This window comes from Bacillus rossius, chromosome 1, assembly GCF_032445375.1.
Source record: "Bacillus rossius redtenbacheri isolate Brsri chromosome 1, Brsri_v3, whole genome shotgun sequence".
Taxonomy (NCBI): domain Eukaryota; kingdom Metazoa; phylum Arthropoda; class Insecta; order Phasmatodea; family Bacillidae; genus Bacillus; species Bacillus rossius.
In genome coordinates this window covers 331,136,134-331,159,249 of record NC_086330.1, presented here as the reverse complement: position 1 = coordinate 331,159,249, position 23,116 = coordinate 331,136,134, and the positions used below count along the sequence as shown (strand labels likewise).

The 23,116-nt window shown below is 35.2% G+C and overlaps 1 protein-coding gene across 1 annotated transcript in view; it reads left to right on the top strand.

Annotated features, from left to right (window-relative positions):
- The first annotated feature begins 396 nt into the window (after positions 1-396).
- The window catches only part of LOC134528046 (phosphatidylinositol-3-phosphatase SAC1-B), a 53,053-nt gene continuing 30,333 nt past the window's right edge, over positions 397-23,116 (top strand). Inside the window, exons 1-8 of the mRNA XM_063361247.1 lie at positions 397-509; positions 597-688; positions 7,420-7,625; positions 9,448-9,579; positions 12,478-12,589; positions 14,675-14,862; positions 18,920-19,075; positions 22,366-22,445. Of these exons, the coding sequence (XP_063217317.1) occupies positions 472-509; positions 597-688; positions 7,420-7,625; positions 9,448-9,579; positions 12,478-12,589; positions 14,675-14,862; positions 18,920-19,075; positions 22,366-22,445 (1,004 nt within the window). The 5' untranslated portion in view covers positions 397-471. The remainder of the gene's footprint in view (positions 510-596; positions 689-7,419; positions 7,626-9,447; positions 9,580-12,477; positions 12,590-14,674; positions 14,863-18,919; positions 19,076-22,365; positions 22,446-23,116) is intronic.

Below are 23,116 nucleotides of genomic sequence, written 5' to 3'. Positions count from 1 at the left end.
AGTGTATATACCTCCTTGGCAAGGGGAGAAACACAGCCTTGGTCTCAGAAATTGCAATCACTTCTGCTAATTGCGAGTTGGTATACGATGCTGATATTTGTGTGATAAGGTGATAAGATAAATAAATAACAAGTGAATTCAACCGCGATGTTTAAATAAAGAATTTATAGTGGGTTTATTCTGATATCTTCCTCAGCCCATAATTCAGCTTGTGCTCAGTGACAAGGAATCTTCCCCCACCTTCATTTTTAATATACCCCCCCCTCCAAAAAGTACATTGCACTCCCACATTGTCCTCATAAAGTACGATTTCGTGCCCCTTTCTGTTCACACTACAGATTAAGGTCGTCGCTCAATACAGATTTTGTATCTTCCACTCATATTGTCTCTATGATTATATGTGTTATAGACTATGGTGTTGACATTCTGACGGCTGACGGGTTTCTCGATTTAATATTACGTACCAATAAAATGGAAGTTGCTGCGGATCTTTATGATAATTTTATGTTGTAAGATTACTAATATGTGAAACTTATTTTATCTCTCCATTTTTTGCCCGAAATATGTTTGATGATGATTTTTTTTTGTTTATTTAGGTACATCACACCAGAAAAATTTTATATCGAAGCTGTCTCGGGATCGGAGATTCTTGTGATTGACAGGGTTAACCAAGAAATTAGTCTTCAAGGTATGGCTTTTGTTTTTCATACAAAACTTAACTACTGTTAAAATACAGAGGGGTGACTATTGAGGGTTAATGGTAGCCGAATTGTCAAATCACTTTATTTGAACAAGAAAGATTTTGATTCCCGGAGAAGTAACATCCTAGTTTTCTTGCTATTAGAAAACATTACTGACGTTGCCATGTGCCTTTGAATATTCTCGTAGCAGTCACGTTTTCATTTCACCATGTTTAATTATAACCTCTTGATAGAATTGAATTGACTATTACGCTTGCAATTGGGCTTTCACCCGTTGGCAAGGAGTTCTCCTGTTTCACTGACCCCCCGCCCTTAGCATTCTCCTCAGATCCTTTGCATCTTTCAGCTCGGTAAATATTTACTTGGGCGGTATTTCCGAAAAAAAATGTTAAAAATCCGAAAATACCTTTATTTTATGCTCTTCAACTTCCTCTTTTCATTAAAAGTGGCGGAGGTAAGAAATTCCAAATACGTTAGGAGATATCGAATTTTTAAATTTCATCATATGTAGTTGAGCGGTAATTGCAAAAAAAAAATGTTAAAAATCCGAAAATACCTTTATGATATGCTCTTCAACTTCCTCTTTTCATTAAAAGTGGCGGAGATAAGAAATTCCAAATACTTTAGGAGATATCGAATTTTTTAATTTTGCAATACAAGACCTGTGGAACCATTCGAGCGGCGCCATTTTTGTTGTTATTTTGCCGTGTGATCGTGAGACGTGAATACGTGAATCGTGAATGCGTAATTAATAAAATGGTTGATTAGGTCAGGTCAGTTACATTATTAATACTTTCAAACTAAGCCGACATTAAAAATTATTTTGTGAATTAATTTTAATGGCTGTTTAGTTTTAAAATATTTATAATGTAACTGACCTGACCAAACAAACCCGGACAAAGGGTGAACAGTAAACTAAAATGGTCGATTAGGTCAGGTTAGTTACATTATAAATACTTTCAAACTAAGGTGATATTAAAAATAATGTGAATTAAATTTAATTATTCCTTAGTTTTAAATTATTTATAATGTAACTGACCTTACATAACAAACCCGTAACAAAGGATGTACAGTAACAACTGACGTAAATTTTTTTGTTACTTATTACTTGCGCAACAATATCAAAATAACAAATAAGACTTTAAAATTAGAAACGTTAAAAACTCACCTAAGTTGGAGGCAGTAATTAAACACTGTTTTAAACAATAATTGAACTAAATAATCAAGTATTAGTTAATTTGAATTCTGGCCTATCACGAACAATCACGTGACATCATTAACCAATAAAAAAAAATACTCGTACGTAAACAAGAAACAATGGTGCACGCACGCCACAGGAATGCGCTGGTTTTGTGCTGAAATTTAAAAATTCAATATCTCCTAAAGTATTTGGAATTTCTAATCTCCGCCGCTTTTAATGAAAAGAGGAAGTTGAAGAGCATATAATAAAGGCATTTTCGGATTTTTCTTTCGCAAATACCGCTCAACTACATATGAAGAAATTTAAAAATTCGATATCTCCTAAAGTATTTGGAATTTCTAATCTCCGCCGCTTTTAATGAAAAGAGGAAGTTGAAGAGCATTATATAAAGGTATTTTCGGATTTTTAACAATTTTTTTTCGGAAATACCGCCCAAGTAAATATTTACCTTCAGCTCTACCATCTCTTCATCCAACCCATTCCACTCCCTTCCTGTCCTGCCAAGAAAAGTGTTCCTACCCCTTTTCGTTTGCCTCCAGACCCTTTGGAGCTTTCATCCGTGCTCCCAGCCTTCCTCTCCCTTTATCACCTTATACAGTCTGACTTTCCTTTCCACCCTTCTCCTCCCTTGTAATGCTTCCCACCCTAGCTCCTTAATTAACTCAGTCGGACTATGCATTTCTCCCTTTTGCCCTTCCCTTCACTTCCACATACCCATTACTAGAGACCTGCAAAATTCACGGATTCATTGACCTCTAAGATAGACTCCACAGTACTTTAAATACTCGCGGAAATGACACCTGTTCATTGGCTACTGATGCGTGAGACGTCTCAACTAGGCTGTCCATAATTCGGCAATTTTTTGGTTAAGTGTTTCCCATTGGCTCACAGTTCCCCGGATAAAATGTGGGCCAATCGCAGAAAAGGTACGAAGGTATAGTTGTTTTGATTCTAGCCTATCGCGAAATGAGTCCGCGAATTTTGCATGTCTCTACCCATCACCTCGTTGCTCTACGCTGCACCTTTTCCAGCTCCCTTACCTCAGTCACTAGGTAGGGGTCCCAGATCACAGCCCCATATTCCATCACTGGCCTGACCATTGTGGAGTATGCCTTCACCCTTATCCTCCTCCCTGACCCCTGCAGGGTCCTGCCAAGCAGCCCCAGTGCCTTCCTACCCTTACTCACTACCTGCTGAACCTGTTTTGCCCATCCCAGGTTATTTTGTAGGGTCACCCCCAGGTACTTATCCCCTTTGGCCTCCTTTATTTTCTTCCTCTTCCTCATATACACTTCCCTTGTTACCTTCTTTTTCCTTGTGAACCTAACCACTTTCGTCTTTTCAACATTCAGCGACATCCCATTCTGCTTCGTCCATTGTTCCAGTATGCTCAAGTCACCTTGCAGAGGAACCCCTTCCCCAACCACCTTGTACACTACGCAATCATCTGCAAATACTCTCACCTTGACCTCTATCCCCTCTCCAGTATCATTCATCATTATTGTGAACACCAGGGGCGCCAACACACTCCCTTGCGGAACTCCTGACATCACTTCCCCCTCTTCAGATCTTTCCTCACCCACCTTAGCCCTCTGCCTTCTATCCTTCAGAAGTCTCCTATCTGACTAACCACCCTCTCATCCTCCAACCAACATCTCTACTTTCTCTATTAGCCTTTTGTGAAGTACTCTATCGAATGCCTTTTCAAAGTCTATGAAAATTGCATCCATCTTCTTTCCCCCCGTCCACTACTTCACCAGATCCTTCAGCAACCCTGCCATCTGTGTTTCACACGAGAACCCTCTCCTGAATCCATGCTGTCTATTGTCTACACAACCTAGGTCATTCATTACTCCCACCATATAACTGCCCACCAGCCTCTCCATTACTTTCCCTACACAGGACGTCAGGCTGACGAGTCTGTAGTTGGCCGGGTTAGTCTTATCCCTACCTCCCTTGTAAATTTGCACCACTGCCACTTCTTTCCATTGATTTGGCAACTTCCCCTCCTCAAGGGATTGTTTCAACATACCTCCTAACCTCCCAACTGAAGGTGACTGTTTCCTATCCCGTCCGGCCTAGGTACTTTCCTCCCTTTCAAACTCCTGACCCACTTTCATCATAAATTCCACCCTGTGTTAAACCCCAAAAATAAATTCTCAGATTGTAGCTATGTTGACATCTATCACAACTTTTCTCATCATTCTACCAAGGAGCTGCCAAAATTGATGTTGAAAAATTTAAACAGTCCAGCTTTCGATAACAGTCTTCACAGTATTATCAACATGACATGCCTGTCTACAATTTGTAAGTTTCTGAAGGCCATGTTTCACCTGTATGGCATTTGGTAATCTGCCTTCCTTTTTTTACTTTGTGAGCTTCGTATTTTAAAGCTTCGAATGTCACATGTTTGGATCTGGCATTCACTGGTTAGTCAGAAAGTACAGCATAAGTTTAATACAAATCTAAAATACTTATTAGATTTCCTAAAAATACACCACAGATTTTGAATAGTATCAAATTTGGTTGCATGGATAATTTGTATAAAAAATTCTAATTTGAATATGGCCTGACACTTGTTTACTGTTATTATTATGGATGCCTGAAGTTATACTGTATTTGAAAATCTATTCTGTTACCTACTTTTTTGTTGCTCTTTATATTTTTAATTTTGTGGGAATCACTATGACAGTTTTTAATATGATTTTTACTAAAATTAATTCATAGAATGTACATAAGTTAATTTTTATGTTTCTGAATATTTGCGTTCATTCAGTAAACTTTTTTGATCCGGCATTTTCGGAACCACAGCCATGCTGGATTATCCAAAGTCAATATAGTTTTAATGGGAATATCAAAGAAAAATTTGTGCTTGGAGTCCACACACAACAGAAGTGAAATTTTTTGCTTATTATATCATTAGATATAGGAAAGATAATTCTCTTACTCTGAGGTCGCAGATCAAAAAATATGTATGCAAGTATGCAAGTGCTAAATTATGCTATTGCGCAAGAATGCAAGTGTACAAGTATGCTGCATCATTTCTACCTATACCTAACTATTCCCCTCATGTGATCGGAATTTTCGTAACACTCAAAAATTGTAGCCCCCTCAACAAGGAAATTTCACTTCAATAATTGATACACAGTCCAGAGGTATTTAAACAAGTTGTAATCAGCTGCTCTTTAAAAATAAAGGAAATGCAGATTCAGATTCAGATACATAATTCAGATCTCTTCTACAAAAATTAATTTTGGAAATGAATCGCTGAAATGTAAAATGCAACCTGATTGAAAACAAGAAACACCATACTGAAATGAAGACCGACTGTAGTGATAAACTCTGAGCAAACTAAAATTGCAGTCAGCTCAGTAATGTCACCTGGCAATCAAAGTGAACATGAGAGGTTTATCCCTTGATCCTGGTGGCATGATCCTGTGGTACATGATGCTTGCAGTTTTACTTTAGTACATATGTCAAAAGATCCTGAATATTACAAAAACTCGAATGTCACAACTAGTGGTGAAGAGTCAAATCCTTATTTTTTCGAATCCAAATCATGAATTCGTATCCCAGAGAGTACCTCGAATATACCTCGCAAATCCAAATTTAGATGTTAAAGGCCAAAAATAAAATAATGTACAATAAATGAAAAAAAAAATTAAATAAGGTGTTGAAATATTTTACTCTTTAAAAATAGTTGTTTGACTAGTTAAGTTGCCGGAATCCATACACATTTTAATTTTATTTAAATATTTACATTTTAAAAGTACAATATCCTGGGGCATGGCAACAGGATAGGTATGAAGAAAGAGATTTACATAGTAAACTTCAGAGGTTTTTATTATGTCCAGGATATTTCGACAAACTAAATTAAAACAGCAAGCATCATGTACCACAGGATTAATGTACATAGGTAGAGACCTGACAGAATTGGTGGACTTATTTCTTGATATGGTAAAATACAAATAATTATACATAAGCTTCTGCTATTGGTTTACTGTTAATTTTGAGGAATCTTGGCCAATTTAAGACGTTCAATCAAAGAAGTATTGAATCAAGGTTATCCAGTTGAGACACCTCACAAGCCAGCAGCCAATAAACAGGCGACGTTTGCCCGAGTGTGCAGAGAATCGTGGAGTCCAACCTGGAGGTCATTGAACCGGGAAATATTTCCAGTCCCTATGTATAGAATAATCCCATCATGATAGGATGAACTTGGATACATGATACATAACTTTTACTATTTTCATCGGATCACAGCACGTGCCAAAACATAGAATGCTGGATTAAAAATATTTTACTGTGTGTTGTTACAAACATTTTTTTTTCAATGTGCATATAATACCATTTTATATATGTTGTTATGGTCTTCATATGATTCATGTATAAATATTAGTTTACCTTTGGCTCTTCGTTGGAAACATGACTGATAGACTAGCAGTCTCTCTATTATAATTTGCACAAAATATTTTTTATTTTTGATGGAAATTTTGGGTCAGCTTCATTGAAAATCTGAATAATTATGTAATAGGTAAGGGATTTATGAATAATTAATTTGTGCATGGAGAATTTGTTATATAGTACTAAATTGTGTATTCTAGGATTTTTTCAAGGAAAAAAATTTTAAGCACAAGTTCTAGAGCCTTAAAATATATTAAGCAATAAACATAGTAAAAAATGGTGTGCAGTGGCATGTATGGTGCATTATTTACATGGATGAGGACATAATAATATTGGCACATTTGGTTGAATTACGACTATGACACGAAAACATATCATAGTTTTCAGGAGCACATTAAGAATATACTGTCTGACAATCAAAATCCAACAGAAATTTTGTTATTGTGAATCAGATTTTCTTTCATGAATGTTGCAGAATTGATAAAATTTTATGCAGCGCTCAGGATATGCAAGATTTTACACTTTTTATTGTGCTTAATGATTTGGAAACATTTTAAAGATGAACATTATTAGTTTACAACAATGTTGTTAGTTTTTTTGGTTGTTTTTGACTTCTCATCCACCATGAGTTAATTAGAGACGATAATGCACTTCACAAAACAGGAATATTGACGAAAGAATCAGCCATTGATCAGCTTTTGCCTGGCGTGATTTTGGGATATTGTGGAAAACCTAAATCAGTGTATTCCGCACCAGTATTGAAACTCGTGTTCTCTGGAATGCGAGTGCAGTGTTACATACCTCCTCATTCCGTACTGGTACAATTACTCACATGATTAACAGGGACGGAGCCAGGGGATAGGTCCGTGGGACCCCTTCCTTCCAGGAAAAAAAAAACTAAGACAGAATAAAAAAATTGTTGCAACTTAGCTACACAAGGTTACAGAGAGAATAGTTTGAAATTATTATTGTAATCCTTAGTAGGCTACTATAATGCAAAGAAAACTTACTCATAAAAAAATTATGAAATGGTTATGCTGGACCCCCTTCTTCACAGAATCCTGGTTACGGCTCTGTGCTTGGTGTACTTGTATTGTCCCCGACCCATTGCAGCCAACCATGGACAGATACCACCAACATCGAGCAGCAAGCCGATATGCGGCATAGTGGGGATCATCAGGTTGGTAGCCGGCCCCTACCTGGTGGTCATCACGAAGAAGACTAGGGTGGGCGTCATCAACGGACAGGCGATATGGCAAGCCACGCAGACGGAAATGTTGTCGTATCCCCGGACCGTCTTGCATTTGACAGAGAAACAGGTGAGTGTTAAGTCATGTCTTCTGGAAAATCTACTAATATCTGAATGAAAGGTTAGTTAGGTAGGATCAACTACATTTATAATAAGTAAAATCTTTGTTGAAACTGTAATTTTTCCATTATATATGTAGCTGTCCGAACAGAACCACTTAGTTATTATTCACTTTATTTCTCTACTCTACTTTACACATTTACCCTCAAAATTGTTTTGTATTAATTGATTTATATATATATTTTTATTTTTTTATAATAACGAAGATATGGGGTAAGCTGATGTTCATTTTTATATTTTTCTGACCTACGTTGTTTTGAAAATGGATAGATATTTCAATAGCTTGTTAGCAGTCAAATGAATTGTAATTAACAGTTAAAATATAAAGTTATTGGTGGTGTTTTTCTGAAAACTATGTAAACGTTAGAAAATGGAAATTCTGTTTTGCAAAATCAAACCATCATAATGATCTCTTAGTTTATTTTTGAAAAATATTTATCTGGAAATCTTAGAAAATTTAAGCTTGTTTCAAAATTATGTGTTACAATGCACCCAACAACATCTGTGGATTGCAAAAATGTTTATTATTTCAACTTAAGAGTGATGGACTATCACCATTGGCCAGCGAAACATGTGCTGTCATCTATTCTCTCGCTCAGTTGGGACAAAAATACAAAACTTTACAAAACCATTAACGATATGATAGACATGAAAACTTGTTACTGATGTTTGTTAACCTGAACCATTTTCACAATTTTTGGGGGGAAATAAATTAGCTGTTGTTTATCCAACCATCTGTTGCATGATTTGTGGTGTAAACACGTCATCTGGCATTCGTGTAACTCCTTTGGGGCACACATTCATCAGTGCCTAAGCTCGTCATGTTGCGATGCAGTGTGTCCAAGCTATTGTGAAACTGCTTGAGGGGCCCGCCTACCCGGACACACATATAGTGTGCTGAGCTTCAGGAAAAACATTGCAATACAAAAACTACTTAAGATGTCCAAGTGGGGACTGTTTAAAAAAAAACAATTAAGAATTCGCTGAGGGCCGATAAGTAGTTTGAATTCCAGATTAAGTTTTTTAACTGTATTTTTAGAAAATATAAAATGTCTTAAAGCTGTGTTTCCAGAGTAATTTTTAGGCATAAAACAACCGGTACAGATTCTTGAAGCACTTTAGGGACTTGATTGCACCTAAAAATTCAAAGTTTTCGTATGCACGACGATAAGACTGCGCGCCAGTTCAGAGCCTTGCACTTAAAGCCAATACTGCGCTAGAAGCACCAGCGAGCATTGTGCTTATCATCCCGCCTCACTATACAATGATACACCCCTGATGAGGCAGGCCCCTTAAAGCTTGTTCTCACAACATGTTGGTTGATATACTTTTTTTTTTTGGTCATCATCTTTATTTACTGGCTTTTTCTAGAATTTAACTCAATACTTCATGTGGATTTCTTTTTGCTACAATTTTTTTCAACAGACATTCACTTAGTGTAATTTCATGGGTGTAAAATGTTGCGAAAGTCTTCATAATTATCATCATATGCACAATTTTTTAATATTCATTATATTGCACTTGGTGAATATCTGTTGAAAATATTTGTGGCAGAACAAAAAAATGCAATTTAAGAATTGAGTTAAAATTTTAGAAAAACCCAGAAAATAAAAGTAATGAAAAAATAAAACTAAAAAAATAACATGGCATGTGCACTTGCATTTGCACTTTTGGAACATACTGATCAGTTTATTTTACTTTTTTTTAGCAATCCTAATGCTTCTCTTTTTCTCTGTAACAAGTGGCAGTGTGAGGGATGTGATGTGTTACAGATGCTGCAGAACAGGCAGTACGAGGCCATGATAGACCTTGTTCTGAAAACGCCACACTTCTACTTCTCGTATTCCTTTGACCTCACCCACACACTGCAGAGGTTGCACAACACAACACCGGAGTTCCTGCAGGTAGGTTTGTTACACGTAACTGGTATTAAGCCTGTGCGAAGCTTCGACAAAACGAATCAGTCAGAGCTCTTTCTTATTCAGTTAAGCTCTTATATTCAATTTGACTTCGCCAGGAAATTTTCCATTAGTTTTATTTGAAGCTTTCTGCAAATCTTCGTGTCCGATGTGAATCTTCGTGTTTGTTGCAAAGCTTTAAAACGTTTGTAGCCTAACATTTGCTCATGAAAATATATTTTTTTTTGTCTTTTGTGTATTGTTGCTTGAATAAAGTTGGTTACTTAAGAAGGCACTCCATTATCTTTTATGAATTCTCAATATTAATATCATGCAATGTTATTTTATAATATTTATTGAATGATTTTATACTTGGATTAATCACTTAATCAGTTCAAAGTTCAAACGATTATTTTTTTACTTCAATCTTGTATTTTATAAAATATAAGTATACAGCTTTGCTGAAAACAATTTTCACAATTTGATTCTGCTTTGCAAATATTTTAAACATTCTATTTGATATTAGCTTTGCATCAAAACACTAGTATTAGCATAGGCCTAACTGGAATGTTTTGTGACCACGATGGTCAAGCAATCAGGTCGCTGTTCTCCCTTTAGAACTGTTAGTTGTCCAGAAAAAAAAATTTACTTTCACAGAAACTCACAAAGAAATGCTATCTACTTTATTTTTTATACAAATAGAGCCAAATAAAACCTACACAATAGTCCTGCTAACCCGGACCCTCTTGTTTGGACATCTGGTTAATCCATATAGGATTAAAAAAGAAGTATTTACTAATTTTCAATGTCCTCGTTTGGATATGATTACGATTATTGGCATGCACATCTTGTTTTCCAGGAACTGACTAACTCTTTACAGCTGTTCTATAAAGTCTCTCTATCTCTCTCTTTTTTTTTTTTTTTTTTCTCTTTGCTTTACTTAAATTACGTGCATTTCAAGGCAAATGCTGTTTAACCTGCTCAGAGGTCTGGTCCTATCTGGTCTGGATTAGCGGAACTCTACTTTACATTTTGTCTTTCTCTACCTCCTAATGGCTCAGTTAACATTTGAGAATTGGGTACGACCCATTGTACCCTATACTAACTGATGGGAACAAAAACTTGTTGTTGAAACAGTACCTACCAATCTGCAGAAAATAAGTAATTGTAGCAACAGATCAACATATTTAGAATTATGTAAATCTATGGAAATTTATCTGATGGAATATATTGATATATTTTTTCCAGAAGATTTCTTGAACAGATAATTTTCCCTCTCATATCTCTATCTCCCACCAAGGCTGGTGAGCTTACATTCTAAGAGCTTGGCTTGATGTTGCTGTTAGCTGTTGGGGAGTTGTCTCAGGGTACTCCTGTTTCCACAACCAATACATTGGTCTCTAATGACCTTGATGTCCGCGAGACATTGGAACAATAATTCATTCATTCATTCATTCATTCATTCATTCATTCATTCATTCATTTAGTTATTCACTGGAACACCCTGCTTATTTTCATAATTTCATTGGGTTAAATAAAGTGCTCTATCTAGAACATGTCTGTTAATTGTTATACTGAGGATTGATCTTGCAAGTAAAACAAATCTGCAGATTTATTTGTTTATTTTGAGCTCTTTGGGTGAATTTTGTTTCCAATAATTTTTGATAACCCAACCATATGGCACTTGGCAGGTTTGTTTTATATTTGTCTTGCAATGATTCATATTTAGAAAAGCTGCTGCTATGAATGGATGTGTTTTATCCTGTTATGAACAAAACTCTATACGTACTGTGATAAAACTCAAGTTGTCGTATTATATGATGAGAATTACATGTCTTTTGTTTTTGAAGGCCATTCTGGACTTCTGGTAAACTGCTTTTGCATAAATGAATATCAGTTGCTAGAATTTATTTTTGTCAGGAATTTTATTTAGTCAGGGAAATTACTACTGTGCTATAAATGAATGAAAAATTCCTCAGAATTTAGTATATTATCATAACTCAAATTCTGAAAGTGATTATGTACCTAGTCGAAAGCGATGGAGGTGAGGCACTTTCTAATTTCAGAATCTTTTTTTCCTTAGTGCAGTTTTTAGTAAGTAGTTAGTTTTCATTGGAACTGCTGTGTGTAGCGAAGAGGCTGAACATCCCTCTCATATTTCAACGAACATTTCAATCCTTTGTCACTGTAGTCACCGGTACAGGTTTGGTTATCTGTCTCACAGAGAGGGGAGAAATGCTTTCCTGTTGTGGTATTTTGACCAGAGTCACTACAGGTCACGAAAGTGACGAAACTTTAGCAGAAATGGACTGGTCAGGAAAGTCCTGGAAAAGTCTCATAATAAACAGTAATGATTTCGGAAGTCACAACACTTTGATTTACAGCAGTTATTTGATAATTTGCATATTTTTTGTTGACAACTCCTATACTGTTAGTAGCCTCTCATTTAGTGTAAATAGTTTCCCATGTATATAATTTGGAAAGTATCTGTATAGGTGAAAAGGTTTTATCTAACATAATTATCATGTTTCTGTGAATAGTATAACTACTTTGTGTTGTGTTAAATCTTGATTTTTGATAAATGTATATAAATGACCCTGCGATATATAAATAAGGTTTTAAGAAATTTTTTTAAAAGGGCCTATGTAAATCCTTAAATTTTTTCGCAAGGTATTTGTAAACATCCTGTTGACACAGTGTCTTATGGGTATGCTTATGACCAGACTTAGTATATATAGTATGTTCATACTGTGTTCTGATATATAGCATATGTTTAAGATGTGTAAGACTGATGCCAAACCTTTGCCATTTTTGTATAAACTGTTGGTTATCAAGGCAAATTTATAAGATTAGTGAACAGGAAATTTTTTTGTACATTGTAACAAGTGGGTTGTTGTTTCCCAGATGCCGCTCCACGAGAGAGCAGACATCAGGTTTGTCTGGAACGCCCACTTGATGCGGGAGCTGTCGAGCAAGCCTGAGCTATATCGCTTCTGCCTGCCCCTTCTACATGGATGTATCCTTTTTCTACACATTCCCAGCAAGTTCTACGAGATATTGTGTGCCACAACAGCCACAGCAGTGGAAAGTATAAATATTTATTTTTAAAATGTTTAAATGTTACCTTTATTTTAATGTGCATTTTGATTCACTTGATTTAAACCATGATTGGTTAAGTTTGGTCGGTACATACATTGTTTTTTTTTTTTTTTTTTTGAGCAAAAATATGAAATTTTATTTTTAAGAGTGTTACATTAAATTACATATGTGGGGACTGGTGGTTTTTTTTTCCAGTGGTGATCTCTTCTTCCTAACCCACTCATTCCATCAATCCTCGATTCTCATCCATCACCGCTCATCCCCGAGACCTGGAGAAGTCTGGGAATTCTGTTCGTGGGTTTTCCTGGATGTTCTGTTGAATTTATTGACTCGATAAAAGTGTTTAACTGAAGATATTTTAGTCTTTAATGTACAATTGCTCTTAGGGCCCTTAAAATGTTTCAGGTACCGGTAGCCCTCCAAGGCTGTACCCGGATGCATACCTGTGAGTGATGATGGCATGGAGCGAGATGGTGTATTGGAGAGACACTGGACTCTCATTCCAGATGACCCGGGTTTGAATCCCGGTCCCGTTTTACAGTGGTTTCTCAAAATCACTCCAGCCTAATGTTGGGATGGTTCCTCGCTATAGGCAGATTCTTTTACCAATATTTCTGGTCCATTTCATTGTGTGTAACCATCTCTAAAGATCTAGCTGTCAACACAGTATGAAGCCCAACTTGAAAAATTTATTAATTATATTTGTTGAACCTGCAAAGATGTTAATGGTTTAGAATGTTTGAACCAGGGTTGGCTGTTTTAAACTTGGGTTTAAAACAAGGGGTTTATATAAAAAAAACTTTGGTATGTATTTTTAAATATCTTTGAGTTTTTTTTTAAATGAAAGGCTATTATTTCACTCTAATAGCAACAAAAGTTTGCTCATTAATTTTTCTTGTGGTTTGCAGGAACAAAAAATTTAATTCTAATCAAGATCTTATTATTTAAATTATCTGAATAAGTTTGTCAATTCTACCCAGTTAAATACTCCTGTAAAATTAAATTAATTAGCAAATTGTAGATAGCATGTAAAATAAAGGAAAAAAGTAAATTTATTATTTAAAAAAAATTCTTATTTTGTGTGAAATCCCTTACTTCTGTAAATTCCTATTCTGTGGGAAGCATCCATTCTATGGAGAATCATTTTTCATCATCCTTCTGTGGTTAAGTCCCAGGCAGATGTGAAGATTTCAGTTCTTTGATGTTATAACTTTTCTGGTTCAACATGAGTAGCAGAAAGTGGGATGTTGTATGACTTTCAATTGAACATGTACCAAAATAACTAACGTACATAATAAAAAACGATGATTTAAACCAAAAAAATCTGGTTCAAATTTAAAAAACCAGGTTAAAAACCTGTTTTTTTTTTCCAACCCTGGTTTGACGGGGAAAAAAATATTGTTGAATTTTGAGTTAATTTGCTAGCTATTTACAGCAAACCAATCATGGACAATACTCTGATTTCTCCAGGTTTGGTAAGAAGAAAATTTTCCCGACTACTGATATTATTCAGTCACTAATAACTATCAAAAATTCAAATTCAAAATTGCAACTCACGGCCATACCACACTTCACTATTACAGTAGGCAAGAACAAATTATTTTATCACACTACTGTTGATAGCACTGAAGTCAATGTGCATGGTCGAAGTACTGATGTAGGTTTTTATGAGAAAAAAAATTAATGGGAGGAAAACTTTTTGTAACACTTAGATACAGGTTGGGAAGAGGGAAGAAAGGCTATGTACATGGAACCAGTTCAATTCTTAAAATGTCTGTTCTGTAATTTTAATTAAATATTCCCTGACTATCTATGAGATTACTTAATTTTTTCCCTGACATGTCCCTGTTATTTAAAATCCCCTGACTTTTCCAGATTTTCCCTATTGCTAAGATGCTAACCACGAATACTATTATTTTTGTACATGCATGCCACCTCAAAATTTTTGTGAGTAAAATGTAATTTGTGCACTGAACATGTTTCCGTTAACAAGCGTCTTAAGTCATCGCCAGCACGCAGGTGTCCTTGAACGGCTGTGTGTTCACTTGGAGCGTTGTGTCGCGCCGATGCTGCTTCCGGGCGGGCACACGCTTCTTCGCGCGCGGTGTTGACTCGGAGGGGAACGTTGCCAACTTTGTAGAGGTGGAGCAGATTGTGGAGTACAATGGAGACAAGGGTTCGTTTGTGCAGGTTGGTAGGATGTGTGTAGTGCCCACACATTTTCTGTTTCATTTCCATAGATTTACAGGATGTCTGCAGGTCATGAGAAAGTTACAAAACTGAAGGAATAATCATGGAAGACCCGTAAAATTCACAAATTAATCAGTAACGACACTGGAAGTCACGAAACTTCAATTACCAGGAACCATTTGCTTTTTCGGAGTGGCCCCCAATCACTAAAATTGGGAAATTTTGAATTAGCTGTGAAGGTTTTTCATTCCGGGAAATCCACGATTAATTGGGAATTTTTGAAAGCCCTCGAAATTATTTGTTTTTCTGGCAAGTTGAAAAGAGTTAAGTTGAAAAACTGCACCTAAGTACCTACAAACTGCATTATTTATTCTTTTTTTGAATGCTTTTACATCTTAGTTGAAAAACTACTCGCTGTGCCTACAGACTGCGTCACTTTTACCATTTTTGAATGGTGTTGCACTGGCTAACTTGGGAAGTGGTTGTGACATGTGATATATGTCCCAACTAGAAGGGGGGAAGGGGAAACGGTCACTCAGTTTCTTTCTTCTCTCATGTTCCTTTTTGAATTATACTTCTGAAGATTTCACCGGTAATAGTAAACGGAAGCTACCACTGAAAACTAATACCATGATTTGATACTTGAAATACTTGAGTATGTCATTTGCAGAATAAAACAAAAAAAAATAATGTTGAACATGAAAAGAAACTAGGTTAGCAGATGGTGTCATAGTGCTTTCCTTCCCCCCCCCCCTTTTTTTTTTATGAGCCTGTAGCTATTCCAAGACAGCACAGATGGGAACGAACATAGAACGAATGTCTGTTTGTAAAAATTTTACCATTACATTCAGTTTTAACTTTCAAGATATATTTGTTGTACAGCAAATATTAAAGTGATTTTCCGATAGTAAATAGCAAATAGTAAAAAAAAAAAAACAGTATGGACAAGTAGGCAGGTATAGTTACAACTCAAAATTCATATTGTGCAGATTACTATGATTTATGATTCCCTATGAAGAATTTAAAGCGATGAGCTAATATTTATCCATTTCAGCTACCAAAATTGCTGATGGGAAGTTTAATTGTTTATGTTTATAATTATTATTATGTGTGAACTTTTTTTATCCATGGCAGCTGTAAAATAATTTTATTTGTGCCTTTATGCTGTGCTGTATTATTTATGCCAATATGGTCTTTTCTTTAAAAAATGTTTTGTCGATTACTACTGTCATAATTTAAACAACATACAAGAGCTGCTAAATTGTGTTCAGGAAAAACACTTACCACAGAAGTAATATAATCTTACACGAACACATTTTATTTTAATATTATTATTTTATATATAATATGACATCGTCCGGGGCTACGCCCAGCTCGATATGCCATCACACCCCACCACTCCACTCCTTCCCTGGCGTTTGAATCTCCCGCCGACATGTGTGTGTGTGCGTGTGAGAGCGCCGCGAACCACAGGAAGAGGGCGCAGTAGAATCAGTGCTTCGTACCCCTAAATTATTAGTAATTGGATGCTTGTAATTCGCTTTTCTTTTTCACCCCTGTTATTTTTATAATATTTGTCATTTCAATAATTAACGTAAAGTTTAAGTGTATTGATGAAATATCCTGCAGGCCGCCAGAGACGTAGGCTGTGTTCCAAATAATCCGCACTCGCACTTGCACTCACACTTGCACTCGTGCTCATTCTCACACCCACAATTCATTGCGTGCAAAGTGCATGCTCCATGCGTGCTCGCCATTTGGAACACAACCATACTCCCAAGTAAACACACCCATGTGGTAGGTTAAGGTATTATTTGTGTATGAGGTTTCCTACAACAATGTACAATGCTAACCGCTTCATTGACATGTGCGTTGGTTTATCCATCACCTAAATGCATGTATGTATATGTTTATGTTTCATCATGTTAAAATTAACTATCCTAACCTGTACCTCCGGGTCAATTTCCGTGCTATTACCAGTATCATACTTGTTAATCTTTGTTGCATTTTTGTTCCACGTCTTACAGATCACATGAAGACATCGCGTGTTGTTTAATTACGAACAGTTACTTACAATGAAACATGCATTGTTCATTTGCCATTGTTTTAGATCAATAGTCCAGATGTAAACGTAAACAAACAATGGTTACGAGAGTACGCAACGAGCATGCATTCAAACGCACTCGATATGCGCACTCGTTCTCGTGCTCGCACTCGACTATATGGAACAACACTCTCGTGACGTCACTTCCGAGAGCGAGTACGTGAGCACGCATTTTTACCTATTTGGAACACAGCCGTAGACTTGCCGAGGCCATAATGCAAAACCGATCTTCATCCTTTATTTAGAACTATATAATAAATTTCTAATGTAATTCTTATATTTTATAATTATATGTAAGAAATTAAAGAATAGCTTTTAGGGTTTTCTTGAGTAAGCCTCGGCGCAATACGGCCCGAATAACGGTACCCTCCGTTTGGCGCGCTGCGTCATTGTCTAGCCACCCCGACGGCCATTGCTCGCCCAGTCGATCTCTAGCGCTCACCGAGGTAGGAAGCACGCCGCACTCCGGGGACTTCAACTTTGATATTCAACTGATCCGGTAATTCTGTCGACTCGTAAGTAATCTAAAACGTTTTCGTATATCCCCGGGGCCTACCTCGGGAGCCGACTGCTTGATTAATAGCTGTTAACTCCGGTAACGGAACTTGAAACCTTCGCGAACATTCTAGCACGGCCACGTGGTGGCCGGCCTCACCTAAGCCTATTGCGCCGTAAGGCTTTTGACTGTTAAACGACGAGACTAGGAGTGTGTAAGGAGTTATCGTGTCTATGTGTATGCAGGGCCAATAAAAACCCGGATCCGTACCTTGTGTTGTGATTGGCCACGTGTGTGTTACCCGAGTACCTAGGGGCGTGTGGGACGCCTTAAGAGCCCACGGTAGGGATTAAAGCGTGCCCGACGCTGAGAGCGGGCTATAGGTCTGGTTATTACATAGGCAGTATTAGGGGGAAACGAGTCACGTCTCCACACGGGCAACGTCACGCCCTGGGATCGGAGTCTTGCCGGGTCCACGTGCCCCTACACGTGGTGGCGCCCATTAAATTACCGCCTAACATCCGAACAACAACCCCCGGCCACGTCAAATACTAAATATTTACGTAGTAACATTTCATGGAATTCTTAAGGGAAAAAAACCTTAAAAATTCTTAAGAAAAGCCTAGAATTTTATTTTGCCAAAAGAGTGGCCTTCATAAACTGGATTTTGTTTTTGGACTTGTTAGCTTTCTTACATAACAATTGACACATTCCTGTAAATAGTATATTTTTCTATTTTTGTATTAGGTTTAATTTTATTTATGTATTTATGTGTGTATATAGTTAATACAATAACCCTTTGATGTTAAAAGTTTTAAGAAAATTTTATATTAAGGTCTAGAAAAAGTCCTGAAATTGGTTGACCAGGTATTTGTAGATACCCAGAATTAGAATAGCTAAAGAGTTGTATACTTTTTGTGCTCTTTGTGTCACACTTATAGTCATATGTTATATTTTATTTGTTATAATTTTAAGGCTATAGCTTGACTTTTTCTTATCGTCTTATGTGAAATGTTGGGATGAATTTATGATCACTTTTGTTTGGATTATTATGTTCATTGGTGTAAATGAATATTAACATATCTCACAAACAGCCATAGTATATGTTTGTTGATACAAACAACATGAAATCACTACCTTAAAATACAAAACAGTTCAAAAAATATTAACAATCAGATCTATTTGGCATACAAAAAATAATAGCAATGCAAATGCAAAACCATAATTGATTAAAAACTTTTAGTTGGAAGCAATACAATATTCTGTTTAATGTGCAACCCTGCCTTAAAATCTATGTTTTTACCTATCTATCATGCGCATATTCAAATGAAACATTTTTTCAAAATTTCAAAGCAACCTGTGAAGACCTTTTGGAGATTTAAGATTTTGAACAAACGTTTACATTTTTATTGATATAGACTTGTGAGATTTTATGTGTATTTTGGTAATGTTTTTAGACTCGAGGCTCCTTACCATTGTTTTGGCAGCAGTTGCCAAACTTGAGGCTGAAGCCTAAACCTTTGTTGATCACCACCGAGAACCATGTTGAAGCTTTTTCGATGCACATGAACACCCAGATATTCCACTACAGCAAGCAGGTCCTCATAAATCTGGTAGGTCACATCTTGACTGTTACAGTGAAACCTCATCAATAAATATCCAGTTTATACAAAACTCTAATACAAAGTGTTTTCAGAGTCCCTAGACATTACTTAGGAGTTACAATGCTAAGTATTTTGTTTAATACAAAAGTATGATTATTCTGTAATACAAAGTTTTTTTTTTGTTCTAAGGGTAGACAATTACATCTAATAAAAGATAGTTAATACAAATATCCCAGAATAATGTAAAGAAACAGTGTGAAATTTCAAATTTTATTCTTCCAATTTGATAGTAGTATGTCTTTTTGTAGGTAATAATCTTGACTTTTGCTTTATTCTTCTATCTTACATATATTTTAGCCACAGGCTAGCCTTAATTTGTATTTTACAATCCATAAAAAAAGTACATTTGGTGCAGCATAAAATTATGTGCAAATTTAATTTTAATTTTAATTTGTTCTTAAAATTGTATAAAAATTGTAATTAAATTTTGTAATAGTATGGTTAATACCAACCTCATAATTGCAAAGAGACAAAATCAGGTCTTTTCAGGTTTTTATTATTGAGATTTGACTATAGTAATTCATAATCTGGACTCACGATGATCCATCTGGTCTGTCCGTTTTACATCCATTCGTCAGTTATGTGACCTCAAGCCAATCAGAAGGCCCAAAAGGTTCTGTCAGCCTGTCGAAAGCTTCCTAAGCCGTATTTTTCGATGGACGCATGGATGAAATTCCAATTTCCAAAATGTTTGCAACATTTTTGATCTTAAAATGTTTTGAATTTATTTTTATTTGTGTAGCTGCTTTCATTAAATGTTTTTAACTTATTTTTGAACATATTTTTAAGTTTAATGTGTGATACTAAAATGGGCCGAGACATAGAAGTATCATTAATTATACATGGTAAAAGTGAATATATATTAGTATTATCAATATCAGAATGAAATAAATAAGTTTGACGATTCATAAGTGTTTAACTTTCATGATAGTATACCTTTTCAACCGCCAAACGAGAAATTTTCACCACTATTTAAGCCCTCTAGTCTGTTGGCAGCATTAAAAATGGAAAACTATTGGTGATGGATGGACAAAACATATCATTGAGTGTCCACCTTTACTCTAACAAATTCTAATTTTTTTTGTTAAATTTCAATTAATTTAAGAATTACCAATGTTGAAACTATGAATGGGCTTGTCAAATTTTTTAAAAGCACCTGTGTCCTGTGACATTAGATACATGAATGGTAAAATTTACGTATTTAATTAATGACAATAAATTTTGTATTTCAGTAATTTGTAGGGTACTTACATAAAGTATCTGGCTTTGTGTATTTATTCTTGACTCAACTTAAGGTTTCAATTATAGTAAAATTATAGTAGGTTCTGGAAGGTGCTGTTATCTAATATTATTCTCGTATTTCTGTGTTACTTAAATTTAATCTTTATGTAGGCATACATGCATCAATTAAACAAAGAGTTTTGCAGGATTATACATTCTCTTTTCTTTAAAAGAAATATTAATTACATTTGTAATGTGACTAAATTCTGAAATTTTTTTATACCCAGCTTGTACATTTAAGGGTGACAGGGAGAGGAAGATGCTATGTTGGTTTCACCAGTTTTTATGTCATTATACATTTTTAAAGATTAAATATTGACAATTCGCCTTCATTAAGATAGAGATAACATTTTAATAGATTTTGAAAGACCATAACTAGAGGCAAGATTTTATGGTTTATTTTCAGGCCAATTAACATATTACTGAACAAATTTACACTTAAATGTTCTATGATACGTACTAATTTCTCCAAAACAAGACTCATTTGGACTATACATGATGCACTTTTACAGTATAATGATTTGTAATAAGCATGTCTTACTATTCGGAATAAACAAAATAAGTCTTATAAATATTATTATTAAAATATAATTTAATTTAATATTAAATATTAAGTATTTATGTGTTTGAAAAATGTACTAATGTTGTAATGTAATAATGAGTAACTAATAACAGTTGCAAGATTAAAAGGAAGTAAACTTTTTTCCAATTTTTATTTTTCTTAAAATGTGGTACAAATTTCAAGCTAAATAAATTACATTCATTGAATGTAATATTCAAAAGATTACGTATTTATCATTAGAGTTAAGTTTTTATTTTAAATGCTGATTAGTTTTATGATTTTAATTGCATTTCAATAATGCTTTTTTGGTGTAATAACTTGAATATCGGTGTTATATGGTTTATTGACTTACTTTCCGGTTTTTTTTATTTTATCGCAATTCACCTTATAATCTTTTCCCTATCCATAACATATTCTATTGGCAATATTATTACAGTAGTAGTAATTCCCAAAAATTATTTTAAAACTAAAACACCAATGACTTCATATGAGAGGAACATTTGTAGCAGCTATTCATTATTAATGTCTGGCATTCTGTTACATTGTACACTATGCTTCAGTTAAGCTAGTTTTTGAAAATTAAATGACAGAAAATTGTTGTGGCCTAAAATCTTTTGAAGCGAAGATGGCGTCTTTCTGTTCCCATCCAGGGTTTATACACATCCTTTATATCCTTAAAAAGACATATATTTGTCTTTAATTGAATAAGAGCCCTTAATAGTCTTTACTTTTCACAAAGAATCCTTAAGAACTCCTTAATAAAAACTGAATGCAAGTAATGGAAAAATGCAGGCATTTTAATGTTCTTTTATTTCTGACTTGACAGTAAACAATGTTTCCGCATGTGCATTACAATTGGTGAATTTCGGGCCACTTGATTAGATGTTATCTATGAAATATGCTTTGAAATCATTTTGTGTATTTTGTATCTCACCTTTAAAATAAAACTGTGTATTTTTACTGTCTTATTTGAACTTATAAGGAAAATTTAATTAGGGATCAAATTAAATGTTAGGGTTGCATAATTAAGGGATTTCCAGAGTTGATACCGTACTGGACAGTGGGGACTTGACTGTAAGAACTGAACTAACCATCAAAACTATTTTTAATTCATAGATGTTTTTTTCTTGAGGGATTTTGTGACTAAAAAATAGAGTTTTCTTTCACTTGATGGTGGTGAGGATGGTGAAGTAAAGGGATCCGTAAGAAATACTTAATATTTTATTGCACAAGAGAGTACGAACCATGCTAACTCTCGCTGTTAATGTTTAACACTACGGAAAGCAGCAACCATTTTTTGTTTTTGGAGCATAGTCAATCCCTCCTTCCGTAAATATTTTTTTGATATGATATGAAGTACGATGTAAATTAAAAACTTGTCAGGAAATTGTTTTAGGTTGACCACAGAGGGGCAGAAGAACCGTTGGAAAAAGCATATGCAGAAGTGGTCAGCAAGTTGAACAACAACAACATAAGGTGAGTTTGGACGTTTGTTTCTATGCTCATTCACAGTCATGCCAGAAGTAGGTACTACCTCATTTGTCACTTTTCAAACACTGGTTATTCAGTACCTTATCTCAAACCAACTAAAGGCAACAGGAAGTCACTACCCGACTGCTAAATAAATTGCAGTCAAACAGGATAACATATTCTTCAAATATTTTATTATTTCGGGGTGTCTTGCATAAAAAAAAAAAAAAACATTAATAGTCAAGGAATATTTAATTCCTTGGAAGACTCTGGAAATTGTCAGGAAAATGCATGCTTGGTCTGGGATTCTAAATTAAATGGTTATACAAAGATTATTCCCATATCACTAACCCACTAGCCAGTCATTGTTGCAATGCTGTTGTGCCAAGCAATTTTGAGCAGAGTGATATTTTATTGCATGCGGGACCTAATTCCATGTTGCAATGGTGCCTCCGAGTGAGATGTAAGAAAAATGACTTTGTGCATAGTTTACCAGGCTTTTTGTTATTTTGTAATTTTTTTATTTTCTTTATTTATTTAAATTTGTAACATGCCTACAGACAGTCGTAAGATCTTAATGGTGGGCATGACATGTAAAGACAAATACATAGTAATCACTGCAAAGGTATGTACTCCAACCACTCACACCACTCCACAGCAAACAGAACATCTGCAGA